This window comes from Uranotaenia lowii, chromosome 2, assembly GCF_029784155.1.
Source record: "Uranotaenia lowii strain MFRU-FL chromosome 2, ASM2978415v1, whole genome shotgun sequence".
In the NCBI taxonomy this organism is placed as follows: Eukaryota; Metazoa; Arthropoda; class Insecta; order Diptera; family Culicidae; genus Uranotaenia; species Uranotaenia lowii.
In genome coordinates, this window is record NC_073692.1 from 413,679,550 (window position 1) to 413,704,549 (window position 25,000).

Genomic DNA, 25,000 nt, shown 5'->3' on the forward strand with positions numbered 1-25,000 from the left:
AAACCTTTCAAGTTAAACTCACAACTCAATGAAACGAAATCTTTGCTCACAATATAAGCGCTTCTTGTCCAGATAAGTAATAAATTATTCCCACTTCCGACGCACACAATTTTGCATTAAGTGGGTTGCAACTGTGAATTGAATTTTCTTTCTTGGGGATCGTTTACGGTCAAATTTAATTTCTGAATTCTAGCCTTCGACAGGAAGTGTACAGTTGATTGGTTTAGTTGCTTTCTGTACAGAACTATGATTAGGTATCGGTTAAATTTTAACACCGAAAATTCCACTTTCTGTTAACTAGGGCTAGACAAGAGATAAGGTAAATAAAACACTGATATTTATTTTCTCACCTGCGATTGTGTGCGTGCGATGGTTTCAGATTTCTAGCGTAACATTTAAAAAGGGCGAAACTAGCAGTTAGCTCGAAACGAGAAAAACGCGTTTGAAAATTCGGAACACCTATTCAAATCGTATTTATAAAATCGACCACTTTTTGTTCAACAAAATCAAAAAATGTGCATTATATTCACTTATTGTTCGATGGTTATCAAGAACTTAAACTTTTTTCGCGTAATTTCAGAGATTTTCGAGTTTCGCCCTATTATTGTTTTCGATTTCAGTTACGCCTGCAAGTTTCGCCCAATAGTCCTATTTGCCGCTGTTAGTGTTCGTGAAATTATGCTGGTTGATTCACCAAGATTGTTCAGTTTTGGGACAATTAACCTCAAAAAACGACCATGTGTGTCGACCGGCTGCTCGTTTTTTGTACCGAGAGTTTTTGAGGTTAATTGTCCCGTCTCATCTGTACACGCTCAGCAAGTGTGCGTGAGAAATGTCAAAAACAACTCTATTGATCGGCCGTTTTTGTTTTGGTTTTGAAGTCATTCATCCTACACGCAAAAACTAATTAGGCCGTTTTGTCACACACGGTCAACTCAGTTACGCCTTTTGGCTCTACACGAATAGAAAAAATCACTCCATTTTGAATAGGCGTAACTTCACGTTCCAACAAAAATGCATCAACAGGAAGTTTAGCCCAATTGAATTTTATCAATTTTTTGAAAGTTTTAAGTAATTTTAAGATGAAACCGCGTTTGATACACGCTCTTTTTTTTAAACTCAAAATTAAGTAGTTTTGGTTCAAAACAGCACTTCGGTGGCTTCCCTCAACTTTGAGTTTGACTGGGCAACAGCAAAACTAAGTTCTGATAGGCATACTCAATACTAAGTTCGGCAGCTGAACTCTAATTTATCCTTTTTTTTCGAGGGTAGCTGATTTTCAGGGCATTAAAGGATGATTAAAATTTGTTGTACCCGGATGTTGCTGTTCCGGTACATTGCAATTACAGAGCGGTGGAAAGTTTTGACATTCCCGGTCAAAGAAAACTTCCGGATGTTACTTCCTACGGGAAGTAAACAACATCCGGAAGTTTCCGGACATTCCAAGCCGCTCACCATATGATGACAATGACGGACAGAATTTCATATCTTCCGGTAATTGTTCCGGAACGACAAAATTTTGCGACGTTTTCGCTGGTTGCTGCTCCGGTTCGGACTGAACTCGCTAAGTGTTTTCAGTCCAACAAAGTGAGTTCAATTTTAGTTCATAAGGTGGAACTCAGCTTTGATCCCTCGCCGAAGGAAAAAAAGGGATCAATTTTGAGTTCGCAGTTCGAACTCCGTTTTGATCCATCGCAAGGAGGAAAAAGGGTACTTAACTTTAAGTTCATAGAATCGAACTATGTTTTGAACCTCGGTCATACTTAATTTTGAGTTAAATAAAAAGAGCGTGTAGGTAAAGTGCAACCGCGTGCATCCGGAATGACCGTTAACTCGATTTGTTTACATTTGGCAGTTTCGCCCTTTTGAAATGTTACGCTAGATTTGACCCGCAGAGGAGGGGTGGAAACAGCGGTGCCAGGTGTCCTGATTTTTCAGGATTTGTCCTAATTTTCGAGAGACCGTCCAAATTTTTGAAAAACTCTCGAGTTGTCCTGATTTTTGAAAATTGGTCTCTAAAATATCCTGATTTGTCCTGATTTTCATAAAAACATATTAAATATAATCGAACTTGTTGTTAAACTATGAGAAAATCGTATAAATCTTTGAAAAAATAGTTGAATCCATTTATAAGATGGTAATGTTCGGTTCAAATTATATTTGAATGGTTTTTTACGATATGAACAGCAGGCCAGCCAAGAAGCTTCTTAATGCTGTTGCATAAATCAAGGTATTTGCAGCACAGCTTTGATGGCAGATTTAAAAATTAGTCTTCTTCTTTTTTCTTTTGGGAGCTTTCTGCTCCAGATAAATGTGCCAGTGACAACGACTATATGCCCACAAAATTAGTCTGAATTACTGAAAATGAAAAATATAGCAAGAAGAAAAAAATAGAAAGAAATAGCTGTGGAAATAGTCAGTTTTTAAGCTAAACTCACACGAAAATTTAAATTTATCAAGAGAATCATCGATGGGTTCGACACATTCCTGAAGAAGGCTGGCCAGAAGGTCGGAAACCGATACCAAACGGTAGCTACCGAAGCCACAGCTACAGCAGGCCACCACCGGACCCTAATGGAAAACTGATAATAAGAAGAATAACCCCTATAAACCCCTTCCTTGTCCCTTGTTTAAAATTTTTTTTTCTTTAACTGTTGAATCGCCGCGACTATTACGGCCCCCTTCCCTACTAACTAGTGAAACGAGTACCCTCGGCACATTAAAACTTTGTAAAAGTAAAAGGCCTTTAATAAACTAGTTGTAAAAAACGGGAATCATCAAATCCGATAAAATCCGTAACAACGTAACGATGTACTGACGGGGTAAGCCATCAAGAATACCGCTGGATTTATGGTCTTTGTCGCCGAAGCAATCGTGTACGCTTACATCGCAGCCACAAATAGCGGAAGAAGAAGATTATGTTAAAAAATAAATATCACGATACTTTTTTTTCTAGATATCTGAAATTACCATCTGGAATATAACAGAAGTTCTGTACACAACATATCGCTTTTAGATTTAACATGTTTTTAATCCAGCCTATAGTCTATCTCAACGGCGCTTTCAAATGCGAGAATTTTCTGCGTTTGTAATTTATTAGAACGTAAAACGAAAGAGCCATCTATTGGACGGTATAATCTTTGTTCGATGTGCGAAAGCTTTTACAGTCATTCTCTTGCAGGCAAAACTTGTCTGTGTTGTTCGTGTAAATACTTGGCCGATGATCAGATGTTATTTAATCTTGCAGTTTCAATTAAAGTATCACCATTGGTATTACTCCCTACTTCATTATTAAAATAATTTATGGAACAGGTAAAAAAGGATGAATAAAACAAATATAAATAGGAAACTTAAAAAGGCAGGAAAGACTGTTTTTCTGAGCTTGCTCACCGAGCTTTTCAAATGATCCAGCCAGGGTCTATCTCACATCTCAGGTTTGACCGTTTACCCGTGACCAGTGAGCAGATTATGAAAGCTCTCGCCAACCCACCGATCCCAATCCCCACATCAAGCCATCCATCGACCCCAAGCCCCAAGCCCAATGCCAGTCGACGACGATAGAAAAGCTCTCACTCACTTCGATTCCATCGCGCTCAGCACTCGGTCGCTAAAACGTTCCGCCGATACGCTTCACTGATCCTTTATCCTTGGGGGAGCCCCGAACCGAGCGAGCACTTACATATAACGATTGTTCGGAACACATAGCAACCGGTCGGTACCTACCTATATTGTCGTCGTCAACAGCACCAACTTGGTCGCTTCGGATTCAGTCTATCATGAGCAGTGTGGAGCCGCAGAGCAAGAAATCCAAAATGGTATCGAGTCTGGAACAACTGAAGCAACTAACCACCATCGTGGCCGACACCGGTGATTTCGAAGGTAAGTATAATAAAGGGTGTTCCGAAATTGGGGGGCATCATCTGTAGCCGGCAGATTGAGCAATTTCGGTTATAAGAGAAAACCCGTGTCAGCATAGTTACATGATAGCTCGTGAAGCGAGGAAGCAAACGAGGCTATGGAGTGCGGGGGAATGATTGTTTTAAAAGTCATGAAGGTGACCGTATCAGTTGTGGCGAATGCATGTGAGTTGTTGTATCATGAAGCACAAATCTTGCAAGTCGGAAAGACTTTCCAAAACCAAACGAAAGAAGAAAAAAAGACACGCAAGTAATCGTCAGAAATTGTGTGGCGAAAATTGAGGTAATCGAAGAAGTTGACCGGATGATAATCGCTTTTTTGTTCTGAGTATCCTTTTTTTGTCAGCTTGTCCAAACAAATAAAATAGATAGAACGTATGAAATACATTCATTTCAAATGCTAGGAGTATACAAACGCAATACATACAGTGGAAAGCCTTGAACAAGATGTTTGCCTATAGCCTTATCTACTGTGTTCATTTGATTTTGAAATGTAATAGTTTTACAACAAGACGATGAGGAAAAAGAATGGCACATTACAGCTATGACTTGACTCGTTTTGCTGAATTCCTTTTTCAGGGTCAAGTTCAGCTTTTCATGTTTAGTACCCAATTCTCTTATTTCTCTATTTGACATGTGAAAATCGTGCGGTAGTATTAGAAAAAGGAATACAAACACTGCCGTTCTAAACATTCTAATAATCAGATCAAGGTGACTGACCTCTAAGTTGCCCCCTGTGGGTAGATTAGGACACGTGAGTATTCCGCGCGTAGACTTTCATTTTTTTAAACAATTTAAAACTGCCAATATCAAGCCACTCAAAAGTGGAGTACATAAGATGTAATGGTTTATCATTTTGTAAAAATTAAATAAATATCGCGGAAACGCACAATGTTAGCTACACTTTCGCAAAAATATTTATTTAGGAATTCCAAAAAAATAGTACCTTCTAGTTTGTTTACCTAGTAATTATAACTTACAATATAAACTACCCGTTCTTCATATTTTAATTCTGGACTTTTTCCGTAACAGCAATGAAAATCTACAAGCCCACCGATGCCACGACCAATCCATCGTTGATTCTTTCGGCTGCCGGAATGGAACAGTACCAGCACCTAATCGATAAAGCCGTCAAATACGGACTGAAGCAGGGAACGTAAGTGTTTTGTACAAACGGAGGTTAACAATCAAATTGAACATGTTAAATTATTGTTTGCAGTACTGAAGAAGAACAAGTGACGGAAGCCGCCGATATGTTGTTCGTCCTGTTTGGGTGTGAGATTCTGAAACTGGTTCCGGGCCGTGTTTCTACAGAAATCGATGCTCGACTCTCGTTCAACAAGCAAGCCTCGGTTGCCAAGGCTCTCAAGCTGATCCAGCTCTATGAGGACAACGGCATCGACAGGAAGCGGGTGCTCATTAAACTTGCCTCAACTTGGGAGGGCATACAGGCTGCACGAGAACTGGAGAAAGATCACGGTATCCATTGTAATCTCACTTTGCTGTTCTCGTTTGCCCAGGCTGTAGCTTGTGCGGAAGCTGGTGTCACTTTGATTTCACCGTTCGTTGGTCGTATCCTTGATTGGTACGTATCAAACACGGATAAAAAATCTTACGAACCAGAACAAGATCCAGGAGTCATTTCGGTAACGAAGATTTACAACTACTACAAAAAGTTCGGATACAAGACTGTAGTGATGGGAGCTTCCTTCAGAAACACCGGCGAAATCCGTGCTTTAGCCGGCTGTGATTTGCTAACGATCAGTCCAAAATTGTTGGGTGATCTCGAGAAGAGTGACGAGCCCATCAAACGCTACCTGGATCCAGATGTAGCCAAAGCGAGCAAACTGGAAAAAATTAACATGGACGAGGCAACGTTCCGGTGGATGCTGAATGAAGATCAGATGTCCACCGACAAACTATCTGACGGCATCCGTAAGTTTGCTGCCGATGGACGCAAACTGGAAACCATGCTGCGCGGACTGATCCAACAGGCGGCATAAGTGTTAACAGTGCATTTACAAAAATCTATTTCAAAAATGGTGATGTTGTTTTTTTATACAAATATTCTGTTCCTTTGTCATACAATTTCGGTACATTCGATTGAGATGAAATAAATTTATTGAATTTTCTTAATTAGGCTTGATTTTTCGTATTTTTTTTTAAATTCTGCAGGTAGATTCCGCGTTTTGCTCATAGATACCGCTAGTGAGCATATAAAAATCATTTCAATCCGACTCATTTCCTGATCACAAAATCTGTTGATGATAGTCAATCACCATCGTTACTTATTTCGTATTTGGAAATTTGTTATTGTGTAAACATGTATATAACACAAACTTGCTAAAAAAATCCAACTGCGTGGATTTACGCTCAGTATAGTTTTTCAGACTTATCGATGACAAATCTTATTGGATATATTATTTTCAAAATAACTTTCCCAAATCTTAATAGGTAAAGATTATGGCACGTTCTTTCGGGAGAAGATAGGCCAGCTGGTAATCGCATAGGTATATTTTGAACATAAGCACCTACCTTAAATTTAAGTTTTCTTCTTTTTCTTTTGCTGTTTGGCGAACTCCAATCCTGTTATGCAGGCTTTTGGAATTTGATACTTTCCAATCAGCAGTTCGTACACGAGCTTTATATGGTTCCCCTGTACCTGTAATTGTTCTCCTTTGGTTCCAGGAACCTCGGTCATAGTTGTACTGGCAGCTGCTCCCAGCTTGACCTCTTTAGCGAACTCAGTAACATTTACTCCGTAATCCTCGAGATTGCTGATTAATGTCACTTTCTTATTACCGGTTCTAGTTGCCGTCGTTAAGTGGATGATAGCTCGTTTGCCTTGCTTATTAACCGGTCCTTTTTGGCTACGCATTTCAAAGGTGTTCGTCATGCAGTGCTGAATTCGATCCATTAGATCTGGTAACGGTATCTCTTGTGGTTCTGAACCACAAATTTTCATCAGAGTTTCATCCAGTTTGACCATCTTCGTACTCGGGTCAATCAATTTGTTTCTACCGACATAATCTTTCAAACTATTGCGCACTTGGGACCCGTCCATAGCACGGCCATTCGGTATACCCATACTACCGAAAAGTTTCTCGGTCACGTCATTAACGGCATACATTTCGACCATTTTAGTCAACAAAAGCGGAGTAGATGATGTTCCCTCGTCCGGACCGTCTTCATTATCATTCTTTTTAACTTTGTATGGGTAGAACGTTATCACATCCGGATGGTCGATCGCGATAGAAACTATTTTTTCGATGCCCTTTTTTTCTTCCTTGATCTGAATGATACCATCTTCGGACATTTTTTTCAGGAAGTTTCCTACCTTCTTGTACGTGCTATGCTTCATTTCGATTCCCTCGGGCAACTCTGGCTGCACGTACTGAGGATAAAATGTGCTCGTCAGTATTGGCAGCGTGATTTTCTTTCCGTGTAATTTAATGGCATTCAAAAAGGCAGATTTAATGATCTTGTCTGGTTCCGGTTTAGATTCCACTTCTTCCTTTTCGGTTTCTGGTAAAGATTCCTAGAAACATTTTTGAAAAATCGTTAATGAACCCTGTACTAAGTGACTTTCATACTCACCACCTGATTTTTATCATCTTTAATTTCGGTTGCATCCAGCTGCTGAATCAAAGCCTTAACATTTGTTACTTCTGGCTGAGTTTCAGGTGCTCCCAAAGGAGGAAAATCTTCAGTTTTCGGTACCGACTGCAATTCTCCCAACAGGGGAACCTGTTGACAAACAGATGGCTCCATTCCCCAGAGCTTATCACCAAAAACATGCAACATTCGGACTGCTACCCCATGGCCACCGCACATGTACAAATCGTCGCTTGAGTGCGCCAACAGACCCACACCTATGGCCGCCTTATTGGATGTTAAATTTACCGCAATGATATCGTCCTTGCGATAATTTCCCCAGGATTTTATATCGCTTCCACGTCTAACAACGCCCGGTATCATCAGATCGGCGCCGTTTGCTAGCTTTGGAAGTACTGCTGGATGAGTAGTAAAATGTGGCACCATATCTACGCAAACCCAAAGTGTGTAGACCGTGGGAATCAGGCGACCATCCAAATCGAAAAATATCGGTCGTTTCTCGCTGGTGATAACCGTTAGCTGAGTTTCGCTGTGGGTGGTTATTTTTACCATGCACACCTTGCATTTGTTACCGAAGAGTTCGGATAGAGCCGATGACTCTCCCAAACCAAACTGAGTTTGGACTCGTTGCTTCAGTCGTTTCCGTTCCGATCCCGTTACCAGGATGTTACTCTTTACGCGGAACGGCTTGACAAACATGGTTCTACCGGGATTATCGTCTGGCCACAATAAACAGCAGGAATCTTGAGCACGTAACTTTTTGCCACGATCGCAACGAAACACACCTTAACCAAAACAAACTGAATATGGAAATATCAACCAAATAGCATAGCATAGCATAGCATCATGTCACCGTATTCGTTTACCGCAATAAAAGGTGTTTGAATGCAAAATATCATTGCAAAAATCATGAAGTTTATTGTGTAGGTACTCAAAAGTGCGTTAAAAATGGTAAAAAATATTTTCCAAACATTTCATTCTTACTTCATATCATATTAACTATAATTTTAACAAACTTTTTTTAAAGAAAAACGCAAGAAAAGTTAACGTTCAGTGCGTTTGGCATCCCGTGAATGCTAACGCCATTACTGATAATTTCATATTGATGGACCCCTCGAGAGACATTTAGCGTTAGCGATCAGAAAAAAATGACAAAAACAAAAAAAAAACAAAGTGCGAAGCCGACGGAAAAGTGCAAGCGGTGTCCGCTCGTATCAAACTGTATTAAAATAACATTTTGTGTGACGTTATTTTACAATTAATATTGTTACAGCCAGTTTTTTTTATCAACTATAACTCGTTATCCCTGAACAACACCTCATAGGTAACCATGGTTTGCTTAACAACGTGGAAGCTTTTAAAAATGAAATTTATTACAGAAAAAAAAGGTTCCAGTATGGCCGCCGTTAGCTGTATTGTTTGCAATAACACGCTTGAGAAGCGACCCGATAGTATGTTGTTCCCGTTCCCGGAAGCGGATTCAGAACTATATCAAATCTATCTAGCGTTATGCGGTCTAGACGAAACTGTCTTCTCAACGGAAAGTCAGTTACATATTTGTTCGCTACACTTTGCCTCCGATTGTTTTCGGATTTTACCTGGTGGCAAAGGATCGACCTTGAAAGAAGGTTCGGTGCCCAGCCTAAACCTGTCACGTATTGAAATCGAAGCCCTTAACGAGGACTTCGAGATGCTGGACGAATATGCACCCATTCACCGTTCTGCAATGGAAGTCGAAGAGCCAGCATCATTGAGTTCGGAACCGATGGTGGTGGTCCCTAAACAGGAGCCTATGGATCCTGAAGAAATAGAATTCAACGAAACGGAAGTCAAAACAGAAGCTCCGGATGTGGATGAGGGCTTACCGGATCCGTTCGACAATATTGAGTCTGAACAAACTCCAGAAGATGGAAAATATTGTCTTCTCTGTGGAGACACGGAAGAAAAAAATCCAGACTGCCGGTTGTATCTGTTTCCGCGTAGAATTCCAAAAATTTACCGCAAATGGATGTTGGCTGCTGGGTTGGATGAGGAAGAATACAAATCCCATGAAATCTACAGCTGCCAGAAACATTTCCCGGAAAATGGATTTTTCGCTGATGGAAAATTCGTTCAGAGCTGGGCCACACCGAAGCTGAATATCGACCCTACAAGAAAACTGACCAGACCAAATAGATCAGGAAATCAACCGGAGTTTCTATATATTGATCCACCGGCAACGGCCGGACCTTCAACTTCGACACACACGGGGCCACAAATAGTGATCAAGACGAATCCACAGAACAGAAAGAATGCTGAAGCGCTTAACATAGATCCGGATAGCTATGCAAAAACCTTCGCAAAGGTGGTCAGCGAACTGGTACCAAGAACAATAAACTTTAATGGGGAAGTTCGTCCAGTAACCGGCACCATTGTTTTCCAATCAAATCTTTTTTAAATTAACGGATTCACCTGACTATATGTATTACGTCAATGTTCTCTATAATAAACGTATTCAACAAGAATTGAAACTTCTGCGAGTTTTTGAAAAAGAATAGAGATCCCATCCCAACTAACGAGTTCGGATTACTGAAAATATCACGGCATATAACTTACAGCTTATAATTAATTCGATTTTATTCCCATCAAAGATTATCCTCCCTCCCTACCGAATCGTTCGAAACTGCTGAAATTCAATGGTACTGAAGGGGCCAAATTGTTCGAGCGGATAGGTGCTACCTTCTGTGGTCGGCGAGTGCACCCGAATCTGGCGTAAATGTGTATCCCGACCATTTTGATGGTTGCTGATAACTGCAATCTGGATCATGAACGTTCGCATGGGGATGTCCCGCACCTCCTTGATGCAAATCCAGCCAGAAGGTTCACATAGGTCTACTACCTCGACTTCTTGCAGATCGTTAAAGTGAGTCCCGCATCGTATCGAAATACGGCTGGGTGTGTAGCTTTCGTCCAATTTGTAATCGGAATAGATAAAAATTTGGCTTACCGTCGTTTTACGTGGGAACTGAATATTGACCAGATGTGGCAGCTGTCCATCTGATTGCCAGTAGGTTTCCATCGAATTATCCCGTAGTTGCTCGACCCCAAAGCCTGTTCAAGGGAAAAAGGTTAAAAAAAACGTTTAAGCGCAAGATACCAATATGAAGAATTTGATAGTTTACCTGGTTTACAAGACGATAAACTCCAAACTGCTTGTGCTCCAACTTCTCGTACATTACCGGAACGTTCTTCTGTAATAGGGCACACCGTGGCACCAGTTTTGACGCTCATTTTCTCGGAATTTATGATTAAAACACCTTTTAACTAATTAAAATACATAGAACGAGTTTCTGCGGTTACTTTTGTTCAAACTTTTGTATGAAAATAAACATCAAACAAAAAATTTCACACGCAACTGAACAAAAAAAAAGCACAAACTCGATTACTCAAACAAAATTTGCACCATCGAACAGCCCCTCGTGTAAGCACGCACGCTCTTTTTTTTTAACTCAAAATTAAGTTCGACCGAGGTTCAAAACATAGTTCGATTCTATGAACTTAAAGTTAAGTACCCTTTTTTCCTCCTTGCGATGGATCAAAACGGAGTTCGAACTGCGAACTCAAAATTGATCCCTTTTTTTCCTTCGGCGAGGGATCAAAGCTGAGTTAGACCTTATGAACTAAAAATTGAACTCTCTTTGTTGGACTGAAAACACTTAGCGAGTTCAGTCCGAACCGGAACAGCAACCAACGAACACGTCGCAAAATTATGTCGTTCCGGAACAATTATCGGAAGACTATAAAGGAACTTCATAATGAAATGCATGTTCACCGTGTCAGCGTAAAATTCTGTCCGTCATTGTCATCATATGGTGAGCGGCTTGGAATGTCCGGAAACTTCCGGATGTTGTTTACTTCCCGTGGGAAGTAACATCCGGAAGTTTTCTTTGACCGGGAATGTCAAAACTTTCCACCGCTCTGTAATTGCAATGCAATGTACCGGAACAGCAACATCCGGGTACAACAAATTTTAATCATCCTTTAATTCCCTGAAAATCAGCTACCCTCGAAAAAAAAGGATAAATTCGAGTTCGGCTGCCGAACTTAGTATTGAGTATGCCTATCAGAACTTAGTTTTGCTGTTGCCCAGTCAAACTCAAAGTTGAGGGAAGCCACCGAAGTGCTGTTTTGAACCAAAACAACTTAATTTTGAGTTTAAAAAGAAGAGCGTGGCGTTTTTGCTTGAAATAGTTGGTAAACAAACGTGTTTGTTTCGGATTGTACGCGGGCAAGTCAGATTCGCTTTTCCCACCGTAAATTCTCGATATTTTTCACAATGGGAACCGAAAAACAGTCTCACCATCACAAGGATGGTAATAATCGACCGGGCAGAAGAAACCACCCGGGGGGAAAACCGAAGAATGGTAACTTTTTCCGCCCGGGAAATCAGCATCAGAGGAACGGTCAGGACAACGGTGGAGGTGGTAGAGGAAGAGGTGGTGGTGGTGGCGGTAGAGGAAGAGGTGGGTTTAGAGGACGAGGTAGACCTTTCTCCGGTAGAGGAGGGTTTCAGAATAACAGCGAACGAAGGCAATATGCTGGGTCTAGTCAGGAAGTAGCTCGGAATGGTTCTCAACGTGGTCAGCATCAGAAACAGCATTTTAATAGGTACCAAAACCAGGGACAGGACGTTCCAAATCGAGGTGGGAACTGGAATAGGTAAGTGATATTTCTCTCATAATGTTTGTCCAATAACACAATTTCAAAAATATTGAAGGGGCCAACAAGCCCAAAACGTCTAATCGGTTATTTTGAAATGGGCCCTCGTTAGGGGCTACAATGAGGCGGTAAAAGGCCTGATTTACCAACTTTCTGAATAAATTAACTCAAAAATAAATTTTGGGTGTTCGTTAAACTTTAAAATTTCAAAACGTATAAAAACCACTTGTTTAAAACATGGTGGTTAATGTTAAAAGAGGTCCGATCGCTCAAAGGGGGCGGTGAGAGTTCCGAGGGGCGGTTGAACTTATGTGGAGCTTTGTTTTTTTTTCTGGTAAAAATGCTTTGTGGGAAAATAAATGTTTCAATCAACTCCAACATGCATTTGGACGTGATAGAAAACATGTTAGAAAACGCATAAACCGATGCTATGAAATTTCACAATTTAATCATTTAATTTAATTTATTATTAGTCGAAATTACGGTAGCCCTATCAGTCAATGTAACTGTTGCATAAAGTCAATTTCATGGGATTTTATGTATTCGTGGCTTAAATTTCTTTGTCTGTTAATTATGACACAATTCGAACAATTTTCGGAAACAACTGAACCGATCAACGTAAAATTTTGTGTGTGGCCGTTTTCAAGAATTGAAACGGTTTCTATAATACGCGAGTCTGGTAACCCAGGCGTACTGGGTTCGATTCCCGGTATCGGCAAGACAATCTTTTTGGGTTCGAATCCCATAAGTTGCCGACAGGTGAGATGCTTGGGGAGTAAGTAGAGGCCAGTCTCGAACCCACCCTTGTCCTTGTCCTTCCTCCAACTGGTATCAGGAGGTGTTGGTTTATTATCTTGAACTGCATTCTGTCCATATCCAGCCGGAATGGATATAATGAAGTGCATGATGGTCTAACCAACGTCTCATGATCGCTTACTATTCTACGCTGCCTACCCTAAACTTTAAAATCTCCTTCTCCAAACTATCTCTAATATTCATTTCCAGCGTCAGCTCCCCGAGCTATTTAAACGCCACAAAAAAAAAAAAAATTAAATTTGAGGATATATTGTACTGATACACGCTTTCCATTTCCATTAAGGCTTGAACTAATTTCAATTTTTTCTTTTGTCAACCAGCCCCCCGAATAAATACAATTTGAAGTGTTGTAAGTAAATTTCGAAAAAAAAAATCGAATATCCGAAAGATTACAAGACTAAAGAATAAAAAACAAATTGTGGAAGATGGGAGTTATTTCATCTTTTGTATTCTTGATTTTATTGAATTAATAAAAAATTACTTGATTCATGGTTTTGTGCATTGATATAGTATGCAATTTTGTTGCATACAAGCTTGCGTGCAATTTATTCAAATTTATTTTTTATTACCCCCCCCCCCCCCCGCGATTTTCCAACTTCGAGTGACAAAAGAAGGATATGAAATTTGTTCCGGCCTAGTGAAGGCTCTTATCTATATTTATATTAAAATGAATGTTTGTCTGTCTGTTCCCTGTACTCTCAGAAATCCTGAACCGATCTACGTGAAATTTTGCATCTGAGGGTTTTTGGGGCCGAAGCTGGTTTCTATAATAGTTTCAGAACCATGTACTTGGTAAAGGGGGGTGGGAGGAGGTGTTCAAATATGACACAATCTGATCAATTTACAAATGAATTTCATCTAGTTTTCTACAGAAACATATTTTAACACAATTAAATTATTCATTATATTGGTTGACAGGTTTTGTTATATTCCGATGAGTTACTATATTAATTAATCCCTTTGTTTGAAAAGCACGGAGGTCCCGTACAAATAAATTGTAAAATGTTACAGAGCTCGAACGATTTTTAAACGATTATGATCAAATTTGGCAACGAAATGCAGTTTTTGATGCCTTGAAATTATTTGAAATATTTTTTTTTCGTTTTTGTAAATTTTGTAATTTATCTTATTTAGGAGACACCCCCCACCGCCCCCTAAATAAAATAAATTAACGTCGTAATATAAAATACCTACATGTCACCAAAAAAATGAAAATAAATTTAAAAGAGTTTTTGTGAAGTTGGTTACATTTTTTACTTAATAAAGAGAAAAAAACAATTTTTACTTACTTAACCTTCCAAAGCTGTTCGCAAAATTTCCGTACAAATCTATTTTAGATAAATTTAACCTGTTGTTTACGTACGTTCTTCTGGTCGCAAGTATTGACCGATTTTGATGAATTTTAATTCATTGTATAGATAATTTATGCTAGTTTCTCAATATCGAAAAAATAAGTCGAAATATTTTACGAGATCACCAGTAGCTGATTCCGAATGAAAAAAGTCCCGAAAAAGAGCTCTCGCTTATAACTTGTGGCAGATTCCAAAAATTGCTCTGATTTTATAATAATTGGAATTGTCAAGAATAAATTTATCCATGGATGTATAAGTTTTTGGTGGTCCAAAGGAAGTTTTGGCCTACCTACCTACCTGAGGGTCCAGCGCCGATTGACCGGCGCATAGGGCTGAGATAAAAGATCTCCACTGCTGGCGATCCGGAGCCAGCGTCTTCACTTGCTGCAAGCCAAGGTTCTCGTCAACTGTGCGGATTTCAGCGGCTAGACTTTGCCGCCACGAGCTTTTGGGCCTGCCTCTTCTTCGATGCCCATCTGGATTCCAGTCAAGCGCCTCTCTGCAAATCTCGTTTTCATCTCTTCGCAGCGTGTGCCCAATCCATCTCCACTTACGTTCTCGAATCTCGATTTCTAGCGCCCTTTGGTAACACTGGCGTTGTAGTTCCTCATTTGAGATCCAGTTGCCAGGCCACCAAGCGCAGATGATATTCCGCAGGCAGCGGTTTAAAAATACTTGCAGTTTTCGCGTGGTTACCGCATATGTGCACCATATTCCGCACCCGTACAGCAATACGGATTTGACGTTTGAGATTCGAATTTTCGTTCGTAGAGAGATCTGGCGTGACCGCCAGATGTTTCGGAGACTCGCAAACGCAAATCGGGCCTTTCTGATCCGGGTTTCGATATCTTTCCTGGTACCACCATCAGGCGTTATCTGGCTACCAAGATACTGGAAGCACTCCACTTTCTCAACCTGTTGCCCAGCTACCATGAAACTGGAGGGATTTCCTGTGTTGATTTCCATCGACTTGGTCTTTCCGACATTGACTTTTAGACCTGCTGCCTTGGAACTTTCGGTGAGGTCGTTGAGTTTGCTCTGCATATCCGGTTGTGTTTGGGCGAGCAAACCAATATCGTCAGCCAAGTCAAGGTCGTTCAGTTGGTCCATTGTTGAAGGATTCCACGGCAATCCTCGGTTGGCACAGTCGATCGATCCAGTCAGAATCTCATCCATTACGATTAGAAAAAGTAGCGGTGATAAAATACATCCTTGTCTCACTCCACCAGGTACCGGGATTGGTTCGGACAAGACACCGTCGTGCTAAACCTTGCACGAAAATGCCTCGTATTGTGCTTCGATGAGATGGACTAGTTTCTCTGGGACCCCTCGTCGCCTTAGAGCCCCCCAGATGTTTTCGTGGTCGAATGCTTTTTCTAAATCAACGAACACCAGCAGAAGAGAGTCCTGGAATTCGTTGATTTGTTCCAGTATTATTCGTAGCGTTGTGACATGATCGTCCGGATCGGAATCCAGCTTGTTGCCGTCGGAGTGTAGCGTAGATTTTCTCCTGGATCCTGTTCAGGATCACTTTGCAGAGTACTTTGAGGGTTGTACAGATCAACGTTACGCCTCGCCAGCTACCGCACCCTGTCAGGTCTCCCTTCTTCGGGACCTTTACGAGGATATACTGCATCCAGTCGGCCGGAAATGTTGCAGTCAACGGAAAGACGGTGCAACATTTGTGCTGACTGGGCACGGTCGGCTTTCAGCAGGGATGCAATCGATTCCAGACGCTTTGTTGAATTTCATGCTTTTGATTGCCGCTTCTATTTCAGCCAGCGAGGGTACTTCCGAGTTGACGCCATTAATGCGACTTACTGTTGGCGCTTCGAGCTACGGGTTCTGTTGGTCATCGCTATTCGTGACTCGGAAGAGTTGTTCGAAATGATCAATCCATCGTTTGGGCTGATCTGTTCGATCGGTCATTTACTGACCTGCTTGGTCTTTTAGCTGCATCCTTGCATTAGTCCTTGCACCACTAAGGCGGCGAGAAATGTCATTTAAAGTAATCGGATATCTCCATTGGCGGCTGCTCTTTCTCATTCTTCGGCTAGGGAATTTGTCTAGGCTCTCTTGTCTCCCCTGCAAGGTCGTTTAACTGCCTTTTCCAGCTCCGCATAACGTAAGCGGGCGGCTGCTTTGGCTGACCCGGTACATGCCCGCTCAATTCCTACTTTCGCCTTCCTCCGATCATCGATCATCCTCTAAGTTTCATCCGACATCCATTCACTTCCACAAACTTTACCGAGAGTACCATGGCTCGTCGTGATAAAGGCATTCTTGATTCCGCACCACTTGATTGTTCTTCGACTGTTCCGTCTGTCGGCAGCTCCAAGGCTCGGGATTCTAGCTGTTCAACGTATGCCCTTTTCACCTCTGGATTCTCCAACCGGCGGACGTCGTATCGACACCCGACTTTCTCCTTGCGCCGTTGCACAGGCACAACCGTCAGTCGTATCTCGCCAAGGACGAGGTGATGGTCAGATGCAATGTCTGGGCTTCGTTTGTTGCGGACATCAAGAAGGCTCCTTCTCCATTTTCGGCTGATGCAGATGTGGTCAATTTGATTTTCTGTTCGGCCATCTCGGGATACCCAAGTAATTTTATGTGCTGATCGATGGGGTTGTTGCCACAAAATTCTACAAACAGCTCTCCGTTTTCGCTCATCTGTCCTAGACCATGGCGCCCCATGATGCGCTCAAGGTCCTGATTGTCGGAGCCAATTTTTGCGTTGAAGTCACCTAGGTGGATTTGATTGTCATCCTTCAGAATTTTCTCAACCACGCTGTTCAGTTGACTGTAAAACTGATCTTCCTCCTGCAAATCGGCAAGGTCAGTTGGCGCATAACACTGGACCATTGTAAGGTTTCTAACCCGTGTTCTAAATCTGGCTACGATTATTCTTTCGTTTATCGGTTCTTATCTAATGAGGGCTAAGGTTGTTTTGAAAAACATGTCCAACCCTCTTCCCCACCCCTCCATTTTTCCATAGAGGAAATGGAAAAAGGGAGGGGAACTCACATACAACTTTTAACATAACTCGAGAACTGATCAAGCAAATAGAACGAAATTTGGCATGGGAGGGTAGGTATTTGAGTACGAGAAATCCTTCTATGATGATTTGGATTACTTATTTGAAACAAATTTGGCATGGGAGGGTTATTGGATGCGAGAAATGTTTCTAGGACTGTTCGAGACCTCCTCATTCCTGACAGTGGGAAGATGAAAAAGGAGGAGGGTTGCTCCAATCATTTTTGATTAGGATAACTATACCTAATCATGCCAAAGAAAGTAAACTGTTCATGGGAGGGCATTAAGGTACGAAAAATATTTCTATGATGATTTGAGACCCCTCCATCTGACACAGGGGAGACAGTAAGGAAAAAAAACTGTCATACATTTTTTTTTTACATCTATCCCTTCTTTCAGATGAAAGACGAGGGAAAGTGGGAGGCTTTTTTATATATTTTAGCATAACCTGAAAACCAATGAAACAAATAAAGCCAAATAACGCATGTAATCCTATTTAGTAACAAAAAATGTTTCTATGTTAGTTCGAAACCTGCTCTACATTCGACGGGGAAGAGAAAGGCGATTTCATACAAGTAAAACATACATTTTTTCATAACTAAAGTGCTTTCGACGCAAATAAAGGCAGAGTATTATGTAATTTGAAAATTTAAACAATGATTGAAAAACAAAATTTGTAATAAAGTTTTGAAAACAGCAAAAAAATCGTTCAAGAAAAAGAGAATAATTTTTCTTAGTATCGCAGTTTGAAGCTTAATTTGCAGCTTCTATTTTTGAAAATAATTTTGAAATTTGAATTTGACGTAGGTACTGATAAAAATTGAAATAATTTTAAAAGGTGTTTTAAAGCTCATCGGGTTAGCCAGTATTTGTATAAAAAATTAAAGCATTATCAATAAATAAACATAAAAAAAACAATCATTACAAGTAAAAATGAAAAAAAATACCAAAATGACAAAAATGATTAAAATGAATAAAATGACAAACATGAAAAAAAAATGGCATAAACTATTGTCATTTTGAAAAAACAAAACTCCAAAAACGGCAAAAAATACAAATATGATAAAATTGACAAAAACAACAACTAAAAACGAAAATTAAAAAAACTGAAAAATAACAAAGACTAACAATAATTATAAAATTTACAAAAAGGACACAAGGGCGAAATTGACAAAAATTACAAAAATAACAAAAATTGAGAGGATGTTGACAAAAATGATTTAAATGACCAAATTGATGAATACGGCAAGAATGACATAAACTGCACAGTAAAAAATAATCACAAAACATACATTTTTAGTACATATTAGTATGTTTTATTTTTTCGACTTTTTTCCTTTTTTTCGAATTATTTGGTTACGATCCAATAAATAATAAATGGATCCGCTTTAAAAAATAAGCTCTCAAAAAATCTTGCTTTGTGCTTTGGTGCGTGAAGGAAATTATATCCAAAGCAAAAAAGTGTAGGGATAAGAATCCACGAGGTTTCGAATCCTGGAAAAGGACCAATAAAATTACTACCTATTGAGCCATGATTTGTAGAGACATAGTTGAAGAGGAAAAAATACCGTAGACCAATACACAATTCCTTTACAATACCAGAAACAAACCACGTGGTGCCGGCGGAGGTCATCATAATAAACAGCACCAGAGAAATAACCAGAATAACCATCCCAGAAATCAACAGCAGCAGAACCAATCGAAGGAAGATCATCGGGAGGAACAGAAGAACTTGGATGATCACTTTCAAACGAAGCCAGAGAAGCTGAACTACTGTTTGGCACCGGAGATGCTGGAGGCACAGGCTCGTGCCATCAAACGCTTCGAACGGGCAGACCAGGAAGCCGAACAGCAACAGAAGCAGAAGGAGAAGGACCGTCGGCATCGGTTGATGACAATGAAAACCAAAAAGGGACAACCGGTCATGCAGGGTCGTATGGAGATGCTGTACGAGAAGGTACAGAAGGTGGTAGGAAATGGGTAGACTTCTTCTGTGAGGATGCAACATTTTGACTTTCAAATAGTGCTAGTAGATAGTAAAGCAAGAGTTTTATTTTTCATTTAATAAATAAAATACTTTATTGTTCCTAAAAAATGAGGTCAGTCACAGGCTGCCTCTTCGTTTATCGGAATTTTATGAAATACAATACATTTAAAGAACTGTTTGAACTTGAATTGGATTTGCAAAAACTTGAGTGTGTACAATTTTACGTTTTGTATACTTGTTACAGACCGAAATAAAGAAAAAAATAAAAAATAAAATGTAGAAGGTTTCTTTTTTCCGAAATGCTTTTCTATCGTTGCTGGTGCAGTTGATGCAGCGTTAAGCTTTTAGGCACATACGGCGTTTTCGAAGTTGACGACGAGCTCGGTGCCGTTGGGCATGCAGAAGTTTTCCTCGGCCAGTGGGTACAGGTTGTTGAGCATCTCCCTGTGGAACAAAAAATGGAATATTGTAAATGTATTTTGTAAATTTATGGGTCTTAACTTACCACGTATCCTTGCTGATGTAGCAGAAGATCTTGGGTAGCGGGAACCCATTGAAGGGACTTGCCACCGGGATCGTGTAGGCGCCCATGTTCGGGAACACAACCCAATCGTCGATTTGCAGCTCCGGCATCTGGCAGTTTTCGATAAGCTGATCTAGCGCGTCACAGGTTGGTCCCCAGATGGTTGTGGCGTAGCGTTTCCCATCTTGGTTGCCGATCAGGAACGGCGTAGGCACTTGATGATCGTACAGGATACAGTTGAACGAAGCGTAGACTCCATCGTTGAGGTAGTACATCATGCGATCGATGGAACCGGTAATAGCGTTCAAGCATGTACGCTTAGATTGGACACTGGTGATGAGCGTAAAAGCCGAAGACACATAGAATCGACCTGGCTCCGAGATGACACGAACCGATTTGTCCGGGAAGAACTCATCCAAAGCAGAGTTGACGATGACCGCAACCTCATCGATCGAAGTTCCTTTGTCTCCTGGGAAGCCACCTCCAATATCTAGAAGATTCATTTCGTATCCAAAGGTTTGAGCGTAGTTGAAAAGATCCTTGGCGTATGAGATTGCTTTGTAGTAGATAGGGAAGTCTTGACAACCCGATCCAACATGGAAGCTGATGCCGACCAGTTCCAGGTTGAGACTACGTGCGATCTTGATGAGACGAGGAGCTTCGTCGACGGGGTCGCAGCCAAACTTCTTTCCTAGTGGGCATTGGGCCCGTTCCGCTTCACAGCGAATGCGTAATACCAATTTGGCATCCGGACAGAGCTTGCGGATCTTGTGCAGTTCGATGTCACTATCGAAAGTCATCGTCTTGACGTTGTTTGCGTTGGCATAACGCAGATGCGAGCTCGGCTTCATGGGATTAGCAAAGATGATGCGCTCAGGGTTCACGCCGAGTGCGAGGATCTTCGAAATTTCACCCTTTGAGGCACAGTCGAAGCTTGCACCCAGAGCAGCTAGGGTAGCGCAAACTACTTCGTTGTCGTTGCACTTGACGGCATAGTGCGGCACTACCCGAGGCATCTTCTCGATCCATTGCTTGTGCTTCCGGACGATGTCCCCGATGTCCATCACGTAAAACGGTTCATCGGTCGATAGGCTACCGGTAAGCTGGTCAATGATGGCCGGAACGTCGACCTGGTCGTCAACGATCTGGATGCGTTCCTGAACGATGTCCTTCATGGTGTTGATGGTGGGTTTGGTAAATTGGCTTAGGTGTATTTTTGTTTTAAAAATTAATAAATGTGTAGGAATGCTAGCGAATAAAATTGGTCAAACGTAATCCAAAAGTCTTAGCCGATACGGAAGCGCGTATGGTCCTTGTATTGAGGTTTCAAAAATTTCGATAAAACGAACTGTAAAAAGAAAGAAAGGGAAATGGACAGATCGTATCAGGTTGTTCAGAAAGAAACATTATGTAATTTAGAAGCACTTACGAGGCAGCCTGTTCAGGTTCAGTTTTGCCAGCGAGGGCTCGCTATCACCAGGGCGGTTCACCGTTGAAGTTGATCAGTCCAATATCAAGCTTGGAACTGTGGTCAGAGCCCGAAAGAAGGGCTAGCTGACCTTTGATTATGTCCTGGGAAATAGATTAAGAAACCATTAGTTTTAGGTTGATCGAGACCTCGCAGCACGCGGGACGATTTTTTTCTTATTAAAAAAAAACTAGATGGTGAAAAACTAATCTCAAATTCTGGAGCATTCTTGTCTTACGAAGAGTTTATTGATTAGCTCAGACATGCGACGAGCACATGAAAATGAAAACCAAATCGTCAAAAGATAATAAGGCACCCAATATAGGAAGCTTTTTTTCATCTCAATCATCGTTTGACTTCCACCTTACCGACAGAAGGCGTTCAGTGCGTCTGGGTATGACTTTTTCAAAAAGGCTTAAATCTATAATACGAATAATATTTTGGGATTCTAATATAACTTCTTTAAATGAAAATTCGCTTTAAATAAAGTAGAAATCTATAGATGATTTTTTTCTAAACTTTTTCCATCGAAAGCCTAGTCTGCAGAGATTGTTGCGAAACTGGTATGCCTAATTGTGCTTATCAATCAACAAAGTCGGGCAACCGGATTCTAGTAAATTTCCCACCATTTAATGAATGAAACGGTGAAACAGGACACGCCATCGAAAATAACGCTTCGTCTGATAATGAGACACAACCGTTGTGTGTTTGATTTGTTTAAAAAATTCAATGAACTGTGACTTGGTGGGCGAGAATGAACTCGCGTTGAATTGGGTGAGCCTTCTATTATTTGGGCGCTTCGAGTTGAGTGTGTCCCCGAGTTTTGTAATGATCAGCACGTGTTTCGCAATCTCGAATTTGATTCTTTTCCCTTGCCGATTCGGGTTAAGTGAACTGAGCGACACTGCTGTTGCTAAGCGGTTTTGTTTTCATTTGTCTGCTGTGCTTGTGTTTGCTTCGAATCGGATTGATTTGCCGCGGTCTTCATCGTAGTTCGAATTGAGCTTGGCGTAAACTAGTTCTAATTACATAGTTTGGATGTGATGCATGTGTCAGCACATGTGATAATTCCGGAGATTCGATGATTTCACGGTATCACAATTGGTTAAAATGGAAAAATACATGAAAGATTTATGAAAATTTTTAACAGTTCTATTATATTTTAATGGAATTGTTTTTCAAATCTCTCTTTTCTATCACTGACTTTTATAGAAAAAAGTTTTGATTTTTCTACTCCTTTCGAATTGATCGAACTGAGGAAAAATACGGTCAATATTTCTGAACGTGTTGTAAAATCAACCTTCTGTTCAATCAATTAGCATATTTCTGATAAACTTGCTGTTATCGCAAAGCTATTTGCAGCGAATCTCTCTGTGAAAAAATACTTCAAAGTGGCATCTTTTTGTTATGACAAATCATTGAAAAAATTTTACGTTATAAAATAACTCTGTTAAGTTGAACTTGAAGATTGTGCTCATTAGAAGCTAAACATACTTGAAATAGAGAATATGCCAAATTATTTTAAATCTCTCAAACTCAACCCGGACTTTAGACAGGGTTTCAGAACATATTACATATTAATTTAACATTTTACAGCTAAACAAACCATAAAATTATAAAAAAAATGGAAAAGGACCTTTTTTGAAACAAGACCAGTTTCCGAAATTCTTGTTCCGTGTTTTTTAATCTTAAAAAAAGTTTTTGGTAGTCAAAAGCTACAACTATTCTGGACTGAAATATGGATAAGAAAACGGCAAGAGTATGCAATGATTCCTTTTGTAAACGGTATTGTTTCGCAGAGAGTTGATACAGCAGAACCACTTTCCAAGTTAAATTTTTATGCGCCAATCTAGGCCGATCAACAGCATGATGAACTCTTATACCTAATCAACACTGTGAAGCCATGGACTTGACAACATCTCGGCATAAACTCAAAGAGTATTTTAAGTCTTTGAACTCACAAATCTAATTATCTTTATAAAGTTTTAAGCAAAATCAACAATGTATGTGTCTATACTAATGATTGACGAAATAAAATATGGACCCGACCCAAAGGCGGGTTTTAACAAAACGACAACAAATCGACAAATTTGTAGGTACCGTCAAACGGGGCATCATGCAAAAGCAGGGTTAGATACAACATTTGTGTACCACAACACTAATTCAATTTTTATTTCAATATACTGTAATAAAGTTTTCATTGAATGATAACAAATTGATGATGACATGGTTTTTAACATCGTGAAAGAGTTTTTTAAAGTTTTTGATTCTCATAAGAAATTTAAAAAAAATCGAGCAATAGATGTTCAAATTTTTACATTTTTCGATGCCGTAAAAAAACTTTACCTCGTATGACGGATTGGCTTAATGATATCACCTACAAACTTAATATTGCTTTCATTATCCGATACCAACATTGTTGGATTATAAATATTTTTCGGACAATCACCAAGTTTTTTTTAAATAAATATTTTTATAATTCAGTTAGCTGACTGGGGCAAAATGCAACAAAATGAAAATAAGAACTAAATCTCATAAATCGCGTTTTCATATGCTGGGATATGATTGTTTTGCATTATGCGTTTGTTAACATTAAAATTTCATCCTTCCTAAGATTTATTTACATGGATTGAGATAATAGAATATTTTGTAGTATTTTTTACCCCTAAATGTATGCAGCAGATTAACACTTTTTTTTTAAAAACATTTTTGACAGAAAAAATGTAAAATTTAATTCGACCAAAACCAATAATTACTGCAATTGGTGCTTTATGCGTTATGACATCACAAATGTATCAAAACTTCAAATATTAAAACGTTTTCATTTGATTTTTCATTAATAACAGAGTTTGTTGCCACTTATCCCTTTTTCATAGCAGGGTGAAAATCGCATGTTTTTGTAAATTTAAAAATAACTGATAAAGCCAATAATTTTTCTGACTTCGTCAGTTTGGTGTTCCATAAACCTTAAAGCTTTTGATGTACAAGAGGTATGATTATCTGTAAGCATTAAGATTTTAGAAGCCATTGAAGTTGAAAAGTGTTGCATGTTGACCCAGTTGACGGTAGATTTTACATTTCGCTTAAGTTGAACTATCTCAGTTATTTGTGAAACAATTTTAACAAAAATATTTAAAAAGCAGTCTCATCTGTTATCAAATTGAGGAAGAATTGTTCGAGTGTGTAAAAATTACAACCGAAAAAGAACACAAAATTAAGTTCATTAGCCACTGTGGTTCTGCATTTTTTGTAAAAAAAAAAATTATAAAACTAAATTTCTATGAATTTTCCGGCTTGAACAAAATTAGGATTTTAGAGGTTTCAGAAATCATTTAAAGATATTGGTTGTTCAGTTTTATTTGTGTTGAAAATCTACAAATGAACTTTCCAATTTCCATCGACGTTATTACCTCCGTTCTAATTTTATTGCTATCAAGTTCTGCCCCGGCCCATTATCAGTCTGGATATATGACACCCCTAGACACATTTCATAATCCAATGTTAATGGTTTCGCCTGCTCGAATGCAATAATAACAATACTCATATGATGGGATATTCGTGTGGCAACAATCGGTTGAAGGAAGGAAAAAA

The 25,000-nt window shown here is 39.8% G+C and overlaps 7 protein-coding genes across 10 annotated transcripts in view; 4 read left to right on the plus strand and 3 right to left on the minus strand.

Annotated features, from left to right (window-relative positions):
• Positions 1-25,000, plus strand: part of LOC129746771 (MAP kinase-activated protein kinase 2) — a 69,610-nt gene that overhangs the window by 8,143 nt on the left and 36,467 nt on the right. The gene's annotated exons all lie outside the window — the stretch shown is intronic.
• On the plus strand, positions 3,558-6,053 carry LOC129746773 (probable transaldolase). The gene is made up of 3 exons (XM_055740653.1): positions 3,558-3,879; positions 4,950-5,073; positions 5,137-6,053. Exons 1-3 carry the CDS (start codon positions 3,777-3,779, stop codon positions 5,918-5,920), a joined length of 1,011 nt encoding a protein of 336 aa, XP_055596628.1. The 5' UTR covers positions 3,558-3,776; the 3' UTR covers positions 5,921-6,053.
• LOC129746767 (eukaryotic translation initiation factor 2D) lies at positions 6,171-8,322 on the minus strand. Its single transcript, XM_055740645.1, has 2 exons — positions 7,515-8,322; positions 6,171-7,455 (listed from the first exon to the last, which is right to left on the minus strand). The coding sequence occupies exons 1-2, from the start codon at positions 8,229-8,231 to the stop codon at positions 6,460-6,462; spliced, it is 1,713 nt and encodes a 570-aa protein (XP_055596620.1). The 5' UTR covers positions 8,232-8,322; the 3' UTR covers positions 6,171-6,459.
• LOC129746772 (uncharacterized) lies at positions 8,701-10,042 on the plus strand. Its single transcript, XM_055740652.1, has 2 exons — positions 8,701-8,856; positions 8,912-10,042. Exon 2 carries the CDS (start codon positions 8,929-8,931, stop codon positions 9,967-9,969), a length of 1,041 nt encoding a protein of 346 aa, XP_055596627.1. The 5' UTR covers positions 8,701-8,856; positions 8,912-8,928; the 3' UTR covers positions 9,970-10,042.
• LOC129746775 (anaphase-promoting complex subunit 10) lies at positions 10,120-10,878 on the minus strand. The gene is made up of 2 exons (XM_055740655.1): positions 10,694-10,878; positions 10,120-10,622 (listed from the first exon to the last, which is right to left on the minus strand). Exons 1-2 carry the CDS (start codon positions 10,800-10,802, stop codon positions 10,177-10,179), a joined length of 555 nt encoding a protein of 184 aa, XP_055596630.1. The 5' UTR covers positions 10,803-10,878; the 3' UTR covers positions 10,120-10,176.
• Positions 11,762-19,683, plus strand: LOC129746774 (uncharacterized). The gene is made up of 2 exons (XM_055740654.1): positions 11,762-12,230; positions 19,034-19,683. The coding sequence occupies exons 1-2, from the start codon at positions 11,848-11,850 to the stop codon at positions 19,413-19,415; spliced, it is 765 nt and encodes a 254-aa protein (XP_055596629.1). The 5' UTR covers positions 11,762-11,847; the 3' UTR covers positions 19,416-19,683.
• On the minus strand, positions 19,462-21,539 carry LOC129746768 (ornithine decarboxylase 1-like). The gene is made up of 3 exons (XM_055740646.1): positions 21,371-21,539; positions 19,924-21,289; positions 19,462-19,862 (listed from the first exon to the last, which is right to left on the minus strand). The coding sequence occupies exons 2-3, from the start codon at positions 21,114-21,116 to the stop codon at positions 19,763-19,765; spliced, it is 1,293 nt and encodes a 430-aa protein (XP_055596621.1). The 5' UTR covers positions 21,117-21,289; positions 21,371-21,539; the 3' UTR covers positions 19,462-19,762.

Bases quoted from the DNA above. Each gene is read 5' to 3' on its own strand.
- LOC129746773 (XM_055740653.1), top strand. From the start codon at position 3,777: ATGAGCAGTGTGGAGCCGCAGAGCAAGAAATCCAAAATGGTATCGAGT. The intron at 3,880-4,949 runs GTAAGTATAATA...TTTCCGTAACAG, and splicing joins CGACACCGGTGATTTCGAAG to CAATGAAAATCTACAAGCCC. The intron at 5,074-5,136 runs GTAAGTGTTTTG...TATTGTTTGCAG, and splicing joins TACGGACTGAAGCAGGGAAC to TACTGAAGAAGAACAAGTGA.
- LOC129746767 (XM_055740645.1), bottom strand. From the start codon at position 8,231: ATGTTTGTCAAGCCGTTCCGCGTAAAGAGTAACATCCTGGTAACGGGA. The intron at 7,456-7,514 runs GTGAGTATGAAA...AAATGTTTCTAG, and splicing joins AAGATGATAAAAATCAGGTG to GAATCTTTACCAGAAACCGA.
- LOC129746772 (XM_055740652.1), top strand. From the start codon at position 8,929: ATGGCCGCCGTTAGCTGTATTGTTTGCAATAACACGCTTGAGAAGCGA.
- LOC129746775 (XM_055740655.1), bottom strand. From the start codon at position 10,802: ATGAGCGTCAAAACTGGTGCCACGGTGTGCCCTATTACAGAAGAACGT. The intron at 10,623-10,693 runs GTAAACTATCAA...TCCCTTGAACAG, and splicing joins TTTATCGTCTTGTAAACCAG to GCTTTGGGGTCGAGCAACTA.
- LOC129746774 (XM_055740654.1), top strand. From the start codon at position 11,848: ATGGGAACCGAAAAACAGTCTCACCATCACAAGGATGGTAATAATCGA. The intron at 12,231-19,033 runs GTAAGTGATATT...TTACAATACCAG, and splicing joins CGAGGTGGGAACTGGAATAG to AAACAAACCACGTGGTGCCG.
- LOC129746768 (XM_055740646.1), bottom strand. From the start codon at position 21,116: ATGAAGGACATCGTTCAGGAACGCATCCAGATCGTTGACGACCAGGTC. The intron at 19,863-19,923 runs GTAAGTTAAGAC...TTTGTTCCACAG, and splicing joins TACATCAGCAAGGATACGTG to GGAGATGCTCAACAACCTGT.